The sequence below is a fragment of the Mya arenaria genome, chromosome 2, assembly GCF_026914265.1.
Source record: "Mya arenaria isolate MELC-2E11 chromosome 2, ASM2691426v1".
In the NCBI taxonomy this organism is placed as follows: domain Eukaryota; kingdom Metazoa; phylum Mollusca; class Bivalvia; order Myida; family Myidae; genus Mya; species Mya arenaria.
Window position 1 is genome coordinate 53,010,396 of NC_069123.1, and position 16,114 is coordinate 53,026,509.

The 16,114-nt window shown below is 36.0% G+C and overlaps 2 protein-coding genes across 3 annotated transcripts; one reads left to right on the forward strand and one right to left on the reverse strand.

The window, feature by feature from the left end:
• Nucleotides 1-467: 467 nt before the first annotated feature.
• On the reverse strand, nt 468-6,243 carry LOC128219566 (uncharacterized). 2 transcript variants are annotated; one of them, XM_052927390.1, is made up of 2 exons: nt 6,193-6,243; nt 468-2,202 (listed from the first exon to the last, which is right to left on the reverse strand). In XM_052927390.1, the coding sequence occupies exons 1-2, from the start codon at nt 6,194-6,196 to the stop codon at nt 833-835; spliced, it is 1,374 nt and encodes a 457-aa protein (XP_052783350.1). In that variant the 5' UTR covers nt 6,197-6,243; the 3' UTR covers nt 468-832. The 2 variants fall into 2 exon arrangements, with proteins under 2 accessions (XP_052783350.1, XP_052783358.1); XM_052927398.1 differs by having other exon boundaries at nt 6,151-6,229.
• Nucleotides 6,244-6,250: 7 nt separating this feature from the next.
• LOC128219556 (proteoglycan 4-like) lies at nt 6,251-13,490 on the forward strand. The gene is made up of 9 exons (XM_052927379.1): nt 6,251-6,373; nt 7,430-7,799; nt 8,206-8,283; nt 9,426-9,812; nt 9,991-10,575; nt 10,915-11,001; nt 11,750-11,879; nt 12,088-12,193; nt 12,462-13,490. Exons 1-9 carry the CDS (start codon nt 6,318-6,320, stop codon nt 12,586-12,588), a joined length of 1,926 nt encoding a protein of 641 aa, XP_052783339.1. The 5' UTR covers nt 6,251-6,317; the 3' UTR covers nt 12,589-13,490.
• Nucleotides 13,491-16,114: the final 2,624 nt, after the last annotated feature.

Below are 16,114 nucleotides of genomic sequence, written 5' to 3' on the forward strand. Positions count from 1 at the left end.
GCTCTGTACCGAATTACAATAAAGCGCAATCAATGTCCATAACAATTGACCATCTTGACTTGATCTATCGCAGTATGCAATCATTTTTTTTTCTGATAAAATATATATTGCATAGACGTGAATAAAACATATCCGTTTCATTAGATTATGATAAGCTGTAAAGTTTTATAATGACAGTATAATAGATCATAATAAGTACCTTGAAATGGATATAGATGGCTTTTAAAAACACTTTCAGTAGCATTCTAAGCCCCTGATCCCTTTTTGAGTCCTGACCATCACATACTTTCAACGGCAATCTACATTGGATTTTTCCGGAAACGGATTTGAGCATGATTCAAGAACTTATCACTTTTTGTTTCAATAATGCTTAAATTAACTAGTGAACAAAAATTGAACTTAAAACATTCACATTGCTCGGGCATTTTTTATACATACAGAATAAATAACATTTCAAGCAATTTAGCTTAATGCAGTTATCTGACACACGCACACAGACAACTTCGGTATTTAAGACATTTATTATAAATACAGAGAGGTAAAATTGTTATAATTAAAGATAATATCATACTTATTTAAAATGTCCATTACATACTTCATCAAAATGATTCATCAGCCTGGATATACATTTTTGTAGCTAATTTCTACAGAAAATTGTCCAAACAGATGTATTAAACATAAATATTTCAGGACTTCTAATTAAATGTGGAACAGTATTTAATGCCATATTTTAATATCCTACAGAATAAAACATTTTGCCATTGATCAGAAAAAGAACAACAACATGACAATGTAAGATACATTAAATGCAGTTCTATAAATAGTTAAGATTTTATGAAACAATCGCAGAAGGGGGAGAATACTCAAGCTTCCACTTAAAACCAAGTACTTCTGACACAGCCTCTTCCAGTTTGCCCTCACTGAAGCAGTTTGCCTTCAGCCACAACACTACATCTTCTCCCCATTGTTGCTGAATGGCAGAGACAGGCCAGTCAAACTCGTAAGATACCTCTACAGCTGGGATAACTAGCGATTGAAGCTTTCTGGACTTTACTAGTAATAAGATGGAAGTGCTTGTCAGAGGAAAGCCGTATCGAATGGATGTCAATTTCTCACAGGCCATGGCCATGGCAATGAGAGCTGCTGGCAAGCGACTGTCACCACTTTCAAAGTTTTCCAGGTAGAGATTTGTGTATGTGAAGCTCTCCAGTGTGTGTTTGTAACATTCTATGAAGTGATCCATCACACCTTTAGTGACAATGTTGACTAGATCATCTAACACCAATGACCTCAAAGGCATATTTGGCACAAATGAATCTCTGATGACTAGAATATACTGAAGTACAAGATCAACTTTAAAAGCTGGACAAATCTCTAGAATGTTTTTCCACAGGTCCTCTCTAAGCTGACGCGAATCAGACAAAGCTAGCTCTTCATCTTGATACAAACAAATTTCTTGCAAACCATTTCCTACAAGCATTAGAAGAATAGGATCATTCACCTTTTCTCTTCTCACAGACAGTTTTGTCAGATTCTTAAATTCCTTTAAAACATGTAAATATCCCTCATGATCTGTCAAAGAAGCAGATGCCAACCGAAGTTCTGTTATTTTATAAGCTAGACTTGTCTGGTGTAGTTCTGTCAATATGTTATTACTGCCGAATTCAACTGGTTCTGACCATGAGATAAATGGAGTCAGCAATGCCACATCTTGTAGAGTCTCACAGGACCGTAAAACATTGATAAATGCACAAACATCTCCTTTTTTCATTGCCATATCACAAGGAAATGTGTACTGTTGTGGCTCTGCAGGGCAAAACCTAAAGTACTTTAAAATTTGACAGTAGTTTGACACAGCTGTCAGAATCTGCTGTCCAGATCTTTGCAATGGATGACCAAAACATACTTCAATCTTTCTCATAAATTTTCCATACACCTTTAAACATATGAGAAAGTTTGCTCTCCTCTCCTTTGTGAAGTAGACATTCTCCTCAGCCTCTCCCCCATATCGGACCAGCGGCCAGGAGGCTGGAGTGCAGAGGTGGAGTTTCCATTCTGGGAGGGCATATGTGGCATTTATTTTCTCGTTCCAGTCGAGAAAGCTGAGAATGTGAGTGGCCACAATGGAAGGAACATCTTGGGGCCCCAGCACTGGGCAACTCCTGTCTATAGATGACCTAGGCAAGGTCATCTCTTTCAAGTCTGTAATGAAAAAAACTTGTAATTACAACGTGTGCACATTAGTATTTTGCCAAATAAAAATCACTGATTGTTAAACTCAGAGAGTAGACGATTTTTGACACTGGACATTACAATTACTAAAGTGATACTCAATCCATTCGGCTTGTTTATATCAAACTTGAAAGTAACTTTCCTCTTCCACATTACCACATACATTTAGTTTTAAAAAACTAATAATATAGATTCCAGCTTTGGATAGAAAGTGTGATTTGGATAGAGACGGGAAAGTCAAACCTCAACAATTAAAGGGCCATAACTCAGTAGTGAGTCATGTTGCATGTTTACTATTGTTCAGAGTATCTGATAATAAATATATATTGAATTATGAATATTACAGCTAAACTAAGAGAGAAAACAAAAGCTGTCACAGAGACAGTGCGCTCGACTATTCCGCCGCTTTTCGGTGTATGGATTGAAAAGTTTTGGCGAAACATGCATGGATCACTGTTAGATTAGATTTCAATGCAATACATGATGTGCTGAGATATTTACATAAATTGAATTGGAAAATATTTGAGGTGGTACGCAAACTTTAATGTAAATTCTAAGTCGAAAAAGGGGCATAATTCTGTCAAAATGCTTGATATAGTGACCTCCTCCTGTGTACAGGTTGGGGGCATGATGGTGAACAAGTGTGCAAAGTTTCAAAGCCATATGTCAATGGACTTTGAAAATATTTGAGGTGGTACGCAAACTTTAAAATAAGTTCTAAGTAGAAAAAGGGGCATAACTTAGTCAAATTGCTTGATAGAGTTACCTCCTCCTGTGTACAGGTTTGGGGCATAATGGTGAACAAGCGTGCCAAGTTTTAAAGCCAGCTGTCAATGGCCTTTGAAATATTTGAGGTGAAACGCAAACTTAAACGTAAGTTCTAAGTAGAAAAAGGGGCATAATTTTGTCAAATTGCTTGATAGAGTTACCTCCTCCTGAGTACAGGTTGGGAGCAGAATGGTGAACAGGTGTACAAAGTTTCAAAGCCATATGTCAATGGACTTTGAAATATTTCAGGTGGTATGCAAACTTTAACGTAAATTCTAAGTAAAAAAAGGGGCAATTTTTTGTCAAAATGCTTGATAGAGTTACCTCCTCCAGTGTATAGGTTGGGGGCATGATGGTGAACAAGTGTGCAAAGTTTCAAAGCCAGATGTCAATGGACTTTGAAAATATTTGAAGTGGTATGCAAACTTTAACGTAAATTCTATTTAAGTAGAAAAAGGGGCATAATTCTGTCAAAATGCTTGATACAGTGACCTCTTCCTATACAGGTTTGGGGCATAATGGTGAACAAGCGTGCCAAGTTTCAAAGCCAGATGTCAATGGCCTTTGAAATATTTGAGGTGAAACGCAAACTTAAACGTAAGTTCTAAGTAGAAAAAGGGGCATAATTTTGTCAAAATACTTGATAGAGTTACCTCCTCCTGTGTACAGGTTAGGGGCATGATGGTGAATAAGTGTGCGAAGTTTCAAAGCCATATGTCAATGGACTTTGAAAATATTTGAGGTGGTACGCAAACTTTAACGTAAATTCTAAGTAGAAAAAGGGGCATTTTTTTGTCAAAATGCTTGATAGAGTTACCTCCTCCTGTGTATAGGTTGGGGGCATGATGGTGAACAAGTCTGCAAAGTTTCAAAGCCATATGTTCATGGACTTTGAAAATATTTGAGGTGGTACGCAAACTTTAACATAAGTGGTTACGCCCACGCTCGGGTGACTAGGATAGCTCTCCTTATTCTTCAAATAGTCAAGCTAAAAAGTATATTTGGTCAATGATATTTATCAACAGACCCTTTTTTTACTAGTCAATTTCTACCTGTACTTTTCATTTTGTTTGGGATACCTAGATGCTAGTGTGAAATTCTGAAGAATTACAGACAATTGTGACAAGGTTATATGGCCGAGATTTAGGAACAATATGATGATATGACCCAGGTTGAAAAACCATATACAGCTCAGATTAGCTCAGACCAAACAACCCAGAGACCACCCCAATCCAACAATCAAGTCTGTATGGTCATCACAGTGAGAAGGCCATGTCATCTGCAGGATGCGCTGCGTCAACAGCCAGTTAGTAAATGAAGCCTATTAATGGCTGTATCGATCTGGGATGGTCATTCCTATTATATAAGCACATGTTTACTAAGAAAGTTTCCAATAAATTATTCAAATTATGTCAAATAAACATGAACGTTTCCTATATATATAAAAGTAATAAAACAAATTAAAGAGCAAAGACAGACATTTTTCCCTGAACAGGTTAGATGCACAGACACTTTTGCGTGAAAAGTTATTTTTTATATATTTAAATTTTTATCGTGTTAATGTTCACAGCTTGTTCATAGGATCCAACCCAGCAGGTTTGAAGCGCACAAAAGGCAGCGCCAGTTTGTAGGAATGATGTTTTATTGTATGCTGTATGGTGGCTTATTTTTGTGATATTTCACTGTTTCTAACAATTTGATATCTTCACTGTTTTAGATTTTTAGCCCGCTCTCACATCCATATCCATAGTCAATGTGTGTACAATTTTGGGACACCATTTCAATGATGTCATTTCCAAATTTTATTAAGTTCACATATAATTTGACGTATAGTAGTTGTAAGATGGCAATAAATTTCACCTTGTGAACATCAACAGTAAATAATTAATTGCTGTAGGGCTTTTGGTGCTCACTCTGTGAAATATTCACAATCTTACACTGAAACAACCATTTAACCACTATATATAAATATTCCTGTCATGACATCGGTGAACTAAACTCTGATGTCCAACTATCGTCTTGTGTCTGGTCTGTATTTTGCAATAGGTCGATCATTCATTACAATACAGCATGTTAATCTATTTTTAAAGGATTGCCTTTCCTAAACTTTGGCATAATCATTAAAAAGTCCATACGAGTGTTACACAATGATACCAAAAGCCAGAGTCCTACAGCAAATGTTGATATTTGCTCAGATATCGTCTATAAGACCACAATTTTCACTAGCGTAAATAATGGATATGAGCAATTTGTTGATGCGTGATTGGTAGATTGACTTTATGTGATGTTATCATTGATAGTCCAAATAATTGTACATTGACAGATTTTTTTAAAGATTGATGATATGGCAAATCCTTCAAGACGTTAGGGATTTGAAAAAACTTAATTGTACGTCTTTTATTTTAGGGATTTGAAAAATTCCATACATCACGTCTATTATTTTAGAATAATCATTGTATTGATAAAATGTCAAAATATCCAACACTTTTGTAAAAGTTCTGATGGCCTTGTGGTTAAGGCATCTGTTTTCTATTTCTTTTCTTGACTTAACGTTGGTTCGCACCCTACTTTAACCAAAAAACTTTTTTTATTATATTTGTATTTTTTTTCTGCAATTTGGATATAGTCAAATACTTATGCACCAGTCTATTGTAACCACAGCCCCCCAAGGTCTGGGGGAATAGCGCTGCGGGAACTTTGACTTTTGGTCCAGCCAACCCCGGGTAAAATCCCCGGCCGGCAAGATGAACTGATGGTAACCCCCTGCCAAATGCCCCCCGCACCCTAGGTAAGGCCCATTTCCCGTTATATTTTGCGCAAAGACAAAACCACCACATTCACTTGGCACTGCGGGACCACCTGAAGGTAAATACATGGCCAATTTCCTCGGCTATATCCGCAGACCGGGGGGGCGGGGGGCGTGGTTAAAATTGACTGGTGCATAATAAAATGAGTTTTTTTTTCAATTGTATTTCCGGGAAAACTGACAGTTGGTAAAAAAATGATCGAGACCTTTTAAGGAGAACATAATGATAAAAAGTTTCCTTCAATGGTCTTTTTCTTATTGTTGCGAAACCATAAACTCGTATAAAATATTAATGCTAAAATTAACTAACACACGGTGAAGCAGTATAATCAAACAGTTCATACCTGAAGCAAAATGAAAGATGTAGAAGAATGAACATTATTTACCCATAAAACAGCATGAGATAAAGAAATCTTAGGGGACACATAATGCGGTGGCAGACAACAGTTTTTTAAAAGCCAAAAAAAAAGTTGTGTGCCACGAAGTTTAGAGATAATCGATTAGAATAAAGATGGACGAATCACTGGATGATTACATATCAAAGACCAATTTTAAAGTTCAGTTTGGGTAAATATCCTAAAACTCAATTAATCAGCATAGATTTGTTTTATTATTTTTAGTAAAAAGTAGTCTTGTTATGAAAAATAAAATAACAACAATCTCTTCGCGAAATAATGTTACTTTTGGTTTTGATTTTTTTTTAGAATTTTAGAAAATCGTTTCATTCATGTTTTCTCAATTGCTGTTCATTATTAAGCTTTTGTTCTTTATGTCTAAGAAACAATGAATAATGTATTACTTGATTGCTACTGGTACTGTTTTCTGAGTTTGTTATTGGTGAAATAAATGAAATAAATATTTAAGAACTACCAGAAACATAATGAAGTCTCTGAAATAAGTGATGAAACAATTACCGATGTAGAGAGGGGGTGTCTTTTAAGTGTCAACATTTTATTAACGTTTTCCTGCTCCTGAAATATCTAAGTGAACTAACTGTGAGTGCACGTTTAAAGATTAGAAAATCTTTGACAATTGGGAACAAATTTATTTGAGAAAAAACTTAATCGAGAAAAAACAACATTTCAAATTTCCCGGAGTACAAAACCACTTTCCTCAAACTTATTTATGTGAAAATATAATAATGTTTTGAACATTTTCAGGTACATTTGGTATATCATTGTTATTCATTGTATATATGCATATTTTTTGTTATATATACCTTCACCCTGTGTTTAAATGGGAGAGAGTTGTAGCATAACTGGGATACATAAGAAATGTAAAAATAATAAAAACGTATCCCTGAACGTATTGAAATGTCATAATATTACTTTTTAAACAATGTTAAAGGACTAAATGGCAATATTTGAGTGTCCAAGCTATGTGATGCACACCGTTTTTTTGTGCCAAAATTGTTGTTCTTCTCACTGTAGAACATTTAAACATTTTCCACCTGTAAATTTGTTTTTCTGTCAACCACATAGCAGCTAGAACAGGATAAGAATGGTCTTGTGTTTAAGATGTTCCGCTCTCAACCAAGAGGTCATAATATTGATCCCCTGTCTGGGGTGCATTCTCCAAAAGAAAAACAGTACATTTTTCCCAAATATATAATAACTTTTGCAGTAACCCCAGTTACAAGTCAAATCAGCTTGGAGGGCAAAGCCGAAAGCGAATCACACCCAATTATCAAAGTTCGAGGGTGACTGATGTTTCTATCACAGTTCCGGCTGTCAGAAAGACTGGCTCAAACCAGAACAGAACAAACCAGATGAGAGATGCGCGTGAAAAGCTGACTGTGAAAACACATCCAACTGATGCTAGGCAGAAACTTATCCAGAAAGCTAAGGGCACAGATGCACGCCAGAAGCTGATTACCATTCGGGCTAACAAAGAGCCAGTTGATGCCCGCACCAAGCTTGTGGCGAAAAAGAGAATTCATGCCCCAGGAGCCCAAGCCCAGACACAAGCAGAAGACTTCACACTCACCAGAACTGTATGTTAATTGTTGTTTGGATTTTTTAACATCTTTGTTTTTATATCAGCAGTATTTTCTCCTCTCTGACTAAATCCGCTGACCAAACTAGTTTTCAATCAATATTTCTGCAAGGATCTTATCAGGTATTGGTTCCGACATGCCTTCACAGGCAGAGCTGGATTCTCAACATGCATTAATTGGTCCGACATGCCTTGCCTGTGACATGTCATTGAAGTTATGCAATAAACCTTAAATTTGCCTGCGGGAAGGCTATAAATTTTCTGCTCCATGGGTTTTAAGCGATAAATTAGCAGTGCTCCATTCAGATGGGGTGTTAGTTGATTAATTAGAAATTAGAATGTACTTGAACTGTGTTGCTATATAAAAATGGAAATCTGTACAGTAATGAGTCATGAATTTTCAGGTCTCAAACAGATCAACAGTCGGAAACAATATTCAGCTTACTCCAGGACCACAGGGAAAATTCAGTATAACGAAAACTGTAAGTGCAGGTGATATGTTATAAGATTACTTGAAGGATTAAAATGTATTACATCTTTGTCAGTATTTACAACCATTTAATTAATTGTAATCATTTTGTGACATATTGAACTGAAGTTATGATTGTTACAAAACCTAGAATAAAAATTCAAGTAAAGTAAAAAATGTATTGACATCTTGGCCTTCTTGGCAGTAGTTTTCTGTATGATCATTTAACCCCACCAAAAATATATTAAAAATTAGTTTGAAATGAATATTTTACCACACAGTATTTTTATGGGTTTTTTTACGGACTTACCCACACTTAATCTACCTGTGTCAAAAGAGGTGAAACATATATAATATTAAAGTCTGGTTGATCATGTAACTCTTATTTCAAAATATCAATGTCTGTAAAAAACGTCAGGGCTTCTATTAAGAATTTGAGTCTGGAAGTATGAACTTCCTGTCCATTAATTTTGGATGTTTTTCACTGAAATGTGGAAGTTTAAGTCTCTCGAGTACAATATCTTTTCCCACTATTTTTCAACTAGTGTGTTAAAAATAAAATAATTTGAAAGTTCACAAACTTATATTATAATAATTCATTTTATTGTAAGACTCATTGAAATTGTGACCATAAAAGTAACATTGACACCAGGTTCTGATGTTTTGAACTTCCAAGCTTTCACCTTTGGAAGTTTTCTTCAAATTTCTGGAAGTTTTTGTACTTTCAAGGAATAATTTTTTGAAGTTTTGACCCATTTCTAGGGAGTAATATACTTCCAAACTTCCTTTAATAGAAGCCATGAAAACGTTATACCTTATAAAAACATAAAACTATAAATACTATATATATGCATTATTATTATGTTCTTTTGAACATGATGCAGCTTTCATTCATAAATATTTCTGGCATGTAAATTGGGTAACGTATATATTTCAGGGTGGTATGACTTTTGTAGTTTGCTTTTAAAAGTTTAATCTTTAGTTTAAGACTTGGACTGAATCATTTATTTCTTGTGCTGTTATTATACACTGTACTACAGATAACAGTCATGCATAATATATACTGAATTAATAAGAACAGAAATATTTATATTAAAGTGAAAGTTAGGCATCAGGAGAATAGTTTAACAGTTTGTTTCTTGGTTCTTTAAACAGTTGACAAAAGTCATGCCCCCTGGCTATGAGACGGTGTCCGGAGGGAGCGGTTTTGGGGCTCCACCCACTGTCACCCGACGCCTTGGACCACCCACAGGCACAACCATCACCAGAACTGTCCCCAACCCCTCTACTCAACCACCACAGGCCCCCAAGACCCAGCAGTACCTAGCACCTAATGTGCCCCAAACAATCCAGCCTGTTAATCTTCCCTATCCCCCAGCACAGCTCTACCCTCGAGCCACCTACATCCAGCCTCCTGCTACCCAGGAGCCCTACCAAACCCCAACATCTACATACCCTCCCCAGCCTGTCTATCAAGCCTTGCCCCCTTCTATCCCCCCTCAACCTTCTGCAGTAAATGTGCCTATGGGTTCAAATTACCAGGTAGGCTATCAGTACATGATAACAATAATAGTGATCTGAACAATGCTTATGTACAGACTGAATTAAAAATACAATGTATGTAAGATAACAAATTGTCTGGTAACATTAATAGAAAAATAAACCTCTGTTTTTCTCAGTTTCATTGTTTGGTATTTCTGTAACTATATGCCATTTTCAGGTAAATGTTTCCTCTCAGGGCCAGATGATGCCGAAAATTCAGGTGCACAACGATCAGTATCGGCCGCCAGTCCCTGCTGCTTATGCACCAGCTCAGCAACAGTACACACCCCAGCCACAGTATGCCTCGCCCCAAGGGCCTCAGTACATGCTGCCATCACAGCAAGCCCCTTCCAGTCAGGCTTACGCATACACCCAGCCGCCCCAATCTGCCCAACCAATGTACTACCAGCCGGCCCCTGTAAACGAGCTGTTGGTGAAGGAGGAGCCATTAGATGAAGAGGTGGACTCTCAACCAATTCATAAGCAGAATTTCAGTGTTAAGACAATTATGAATGATACCCACACTCCAACAAAGCCTGTAGGCTTGCAGTCATCAGCTCTGAAAAGAAAGTCTCCTGCTGAGCCTCTGCGCTTTACCACAAACAGTGGACCACTGAAGACTTCTAGTTCTAGTTATGTTCCAATTATTGACACAGTTGGAATTATAGAACCAGCTAAGAAAGGGAAGTTCACAAAAATATCAGGACCAGATGATTCGGCAAGTGCCAAACTTCCTATTCAGAGAAAAGCACCTCTTGAAGATGTAAGCCAGTAAATTGCTGCTTTAACTCTGGTATTCCCATGTGGTTTTGAAGTAAAATATGATGAAAAGCAATTCGCCTATACATGTTTATGAAAAGTAAAGACTTTAGTTTAGGCATTTTATGAAATATTTGATCTCATCTTTGTGTAATGTCTTTGTGACTTGGCTACAGACATGCAAAAATAAAGATTTGATTCATTATTTATGATTCTTCCAGTCCCTTCTATACATATTATGTTTCTGACAACTTGCAATATCCTGATATAAATCATTCTCAATACATGTATTCTTATTGAATACAATTTTAACCTGATAATTGTTGTCTGTCATGTGTTTCAGGATGATGAGAATGTGATCAGCCCACTGCAGGGTTTCCGTATCTCCATCACTAACCTTGCTCACACCGTCACCCAGGATGACATCATTGTATGTAACTACCTACTGAAGTACATGTAATAGTCATGTTATGTGTAACTACAAGTTTTCATGTATCGACCTCTTACAGTAGTTTTCTTGAGGGTTTTACAGTGATATACTATTAGATACTAGAAGCTGGGGTTGTATGGGATATACTGGTACACCCTCAGTGAGTAGTTTCGTCCCACTGACTATGAGGGATGTCCCGTTACACGCCCAGGTACGAACAATGTAATGATTATACCTTACCAAGTACCTTTGATTAGTAACACATACTTGAAGTGTTCTCTGCTAGACTTATTTATACACTACAGTTTTTGTTTCTCTATAAACAAAATACGTAGAAAAGTTCATCAACTATATTTTGGAACAGCATTAATGTCAGTTAACAATGAATCGACCAAAACATTTGTTGGTTACACTAAACTGATTGGTTGTGACCAATGGTCATTAGAAATTTAGCAAACATATGTAAGCTCCTCTATCAACATTTTGTTTTTCTCGTTAGTGGGGTATAGGTATAAAATTACAAGGGGCGAATTTATTATACACACCTCCACATAATTTGTGTGTAGCAGTGATGTCATCACAGCGAAGATATCATAAATATGCTGTTGTGGCAGAAATCATTTCAGTTTCTTCAGGTGTACGTCTTTGTTTTGTGTTGACTGCTGAAATAATGTGCTATGTGTTTTCTAAACTGTTTTCCTTCATTGTAATGTATAATGCTGACATAACATGCTTCGTAATCACACAGGAGCTGTTTGGAGCGGTTGGTGCAGTGAAGAGTGTCAAACTACTCAAGCGAGGCATGGCAGACGTCATCTATGTGAAGAGGGAGGATGCCATCAACGCCACAAAAACATATAGTGAACGTGAACTTGATGGTAAGACTGCAAAACAAACTCTGTTTATTATTGCGGCAGTTCTTTCAAATCATCGACTCAGCACAAATTTTAACATTTTGTTGGAAGAGAAAAGTATAATTTGCAGAAATAATAATTTTAAGCTAAATATCAAGTATTTTGTATGACACTTAACATCTGCTTAACAGAACTTGTTATTTGAAAATAAATAAAGAAAATGATTTTACAGGCCGGCCTATGGTAGTGAAGACAATGACACCAATGTCTGCAAGGATTAAGGACGTATCGGATAAAGTTCCTGCATCAGCCAAAGTTGGAGATGGACAGCCACTTGTGTATGTTGAATGTGTGATACTGTATTGTGGAGAGAATGCTAAATCTTTCTTGGAGTGAACTAAATGATTAATGCAAATTGTTTATGCATATACACGGATTACGTATAAGTTGATGTGATGAATTAAATTGGAACAATACAATAATCCTTTATGTTTTCCATTATTCGTTTTAATTATTAATTGCCCAGTACATCTCTTACTTTACTATACTCTATGTAGGACAACTGATCCCGGTATGACCATTATCTCCATGTATTCTTATTTCTAGGTTCAACAAGAAGCCACGGAGGCAGGACCCCAGTAAGGTGGTGGAAGTGGGCACCTTGCACCGCGCTCTCTTCAAAACGGGCGTCAACCCTTCATCCAAGCCCATCACCTTCACAGTCAACATATAGACAAGCATAAATAGACAGTTCCATTCTGGCAGTGTAATAAAGCATTCAATTTCAATTTTAGTTAATGCCCAAGTGTCACTGATTTTTTAACAAACTTGAAATTGTGAATTGTGAGTTTGCTTGGTTGGAAATTGCAGTATTCATTGTTTAAATATACTGTCACAATCTGGCATAAGCATTTATACTTTGCCTTTTTCCCCTGGGTGAGAATGTAGGTTGACATTCCAGATGTGGAAAGGATTTGAGTTGGCCTAGTCTGATTTTTACAGGCTGGTTTTGTGTTATGCAATATTGTACTTTGTAATCATTTGGCTAAAATTTGGTATTAAAACACTTGTTCATTGAATTACAATTTTAGTCTCTACAGTATTTTTGAGATTGTAAAAGAATTGTGTGTAACAGTCTATATGTGCTTATTCACAACTGTGACTATGTAGAAATAGTTGTATTACAACAAATATCAACACATATAATTTCAAGTAAAGATGATTGCTAATGCAATGGACATGAACTTGTAAACATGTTGCATGGTACATCATTGAAGGAAAAAAGCAAAAGAAAGATGAACCCAGGTAAAATTGAATCATGGTGTTGGATTGTGCCATAACATCATATTACATTTACTAGGGATGACCCTTCATGTAAACATTGAAAAACTACTTGATTGCCACGGGCTGGTTAAAATGTAATCATTTCCATTCTTTCAGAAACAAACACTTCTATACATTTAAATTTTTGTATTCATGTTTACTTTTGTACAAAATCATTTTTATGTACATGATTTTGTGTTAAAAGTTTTTTCTATTGTATCATTATGACGAAGTTAAAATGACAATACACACATGTATATAATATTGTTTAAATGTTCAAAAAGTTTTGGTCATAATAAATGTGGATTATCAGTTAGTTGTTATCTCTCATGTATGCGTTGAGTCGTGTTTATACTCTGATCTTGATTTTGTAAGTCAGTAAAGAGAAAATCATGACAATGACATTTTGCACACAATCGAAGGTCAATTTGTACTATCCAAATGCCTTAAGATAGAGCTGTTGTTAAAAGTATTGACATTTATATCTGTTAACTATGTGTGGCACAACTAAATATATTGAATTTTCAGAACACTTCATGTGTTGTGTTTATGCCCCTTGCTGGGGGTGATGTTCACGGATGTGAATTTTTGTTGGCATTGATGTTAGCGGATGTTGGCAGGCAACAATTTTTGTTGGCATTGATGTTCGCGGATGTTGGCAGGTGACAATCTTTGCTTGCAGTGATAGTTTAAAGAAAAAGTTCTCTGTACTAGGTTGTGGATTTGAGTCTTGCATTTTGTGTCTACTCCATATCTTCTACCTTTATTGAAGGATTTTTTTTTAAACTTCGGTCACTTGTTTTACCCATGACGGTCACTGAACCAGCTCAAGGATTTAAGCCATACTTTCCACAGCTAAATTTCTGAGCCAGAGGTAACTTTAAATAGCAGCCTTAAACACTGGTGATTCATTACAGACTTAATGAAGATAATTTGTTAATAAATCGCCCAATTAATTATACTACATGTTGTGGCACACCGAAACATGATCTCAAACAAGGGCTGCCACTGACACATGACCTCAAACTTGGCCTTGTGGGAGTCATAGCAATTTGTAAACTTACTATATTATACTGTAATATGAAGGAAATTTGATTAGATGGTAACAGCTGAGACATGACTTATTATATTATTAGTACTTTGAAGTCCCTTTCCATATAGTATAAAATAGACCTCCATGTGGGATTGACCTTTCACGCACATTCCCATAGTGCTATACAAATGTGTAGAAATGGATTGAACTTCCATTAATAGATGAGTTTAGATTTATTGTTGAAAAGCCATGGCTGATACACAGATTTTCGCTATAGAATCCATTGTATCAAATAAACCTAAAAAAATGACCTTGAGAGCACATTAATTATATGTGATGATGCTTTACATCATGAAGTTTAAATAACATTGAATCAATAGCAAGAAATGATTGTAAAACATGTATGTCTCCTCTTATGGTAACTGATTAGTCATTTCACATCAAATATCTGGTTATAACCAACGTCCTTTCTAAATTTAAAGCAAGTAGATCAAATATTGTAGTTATTCATCATTGAAATGCTTTTCAAAACTATTTTTAAAGATGATCAGGACTGTGGTCAATCTGTTGACCTTGACCTTTGATTTGAAAAATAATAAGGGTCTACAAGAGGGATCTACTGGTCATAACCAACCTCCCTACCAAGTTCGAGGACTAGATTCAAGCATTTACTGTACGTTGATCAGACAATATTTTCCTTCCATTCCTTACAAGCTATAAATATCAATATAAATAATGTACAACTACAGTCATGTACTGTTTAGGAATGTATAAATAGAGCTAGCTATCTAGGAACTGATGACTATCCCAGGATGCCCCCTTGACACTGGATGTTATTGCAAATATTGAAATAAAAGACCATAGCATATGTTTCAAGATTATATGATGGATAATGATTATTTCATACCACAAGATCAATCATAAATATGACCAAATTGTTAAACTTATGTTCCAGGGCACATAACCCAAAACACGTGCAATGACCATGACCGTAAAATGCATCAGAACCTGGGTGCTGTCTTGTTATGGTGATCACTAATGCAAAATTACTTCAACCATGCATGGCATTTATGGACCAGACATGAACCACTATCATCGCAAAGGCTTACATAGCAAATCTGACAATGTTCAGGCCTGCTATGACCTTGACATTCAAGATAGAGACTAGGGATTGGTGCACAACATGTCATCTTATGGTGGACACTAATGAGTAATTATTTCTAAATCCCAACCTGAATGACAAAGTTTTGGAAAGTTCACAAAAAAACTATCACCAGGGTCCATATTCAATAAGCATCTTAGTAAATATTTTCAACTTAGTGTGAATTTCATAATTTTTGACATTGATTATTTTAAATACCCGCTACTTTTAATCAGATTTATTCATATTCTTATATTGTTTAGACCATTTTCTTGCTTAATTTCATGTTTTTGGTGTACAAACATTGTTCGTTTTCATAAAATTCAAATTAGAAAAAAAGGCAATTTTTCACTATTTAAAGTTAAAAATTGTTACTAAGATGCTTATTGAATACGGCCCCAGACAGTATTATATTGGAAAACTGACAACAGTTCTCAGTGCACAATGACATGACCTTGAAGCTAGGGACCTTGATCCTTTCATCTGCAAAATTATTTCAAATCCCAGCATGAATGATTAAGTTATAAACGGCAGACAAATCAGGATAGACTGACATGACGATGTGTGATTCCTATAATAAAGTTCCCACAGACATTACAATGTGCGTGATTTTTATATATCCCCCACAGATATGACGCATTGTTTGCTTCCTATATAGCCCCCTCAGACATGATGAAGCACGTGGTTCCTATATAGCCCTCACAGACAAGACAATTGGCCCAATTCCTAAATTGCCACCTCTCCCCCCCAACATGATTGGCC

Excerpts from the sequence above, each read along its gene's own strand:
- LOC128219556 (XM_052927379.1), top strand. The coding sequence starts at position 6,318 with ATGGACGAATCACTGGATGATTACATATCAAAGACCAATTTTAAAGTT. Across the intron at positions 6,374-7,429 it reads AATTTTAAAGTTCAGTTTGG|TAACCCCAGTTACAAGTCAA; the intron begins GTAAATATCCTA and ends TAACTTTTGCAG. Across the intron at positions 8,284-9,425 it reads AATTCAGTATAACGAAAACT|TTGACAAAAGTCATGCCCCC; the intron begins GTAAGTGCAGGT and ends TTCTTTAAACAG.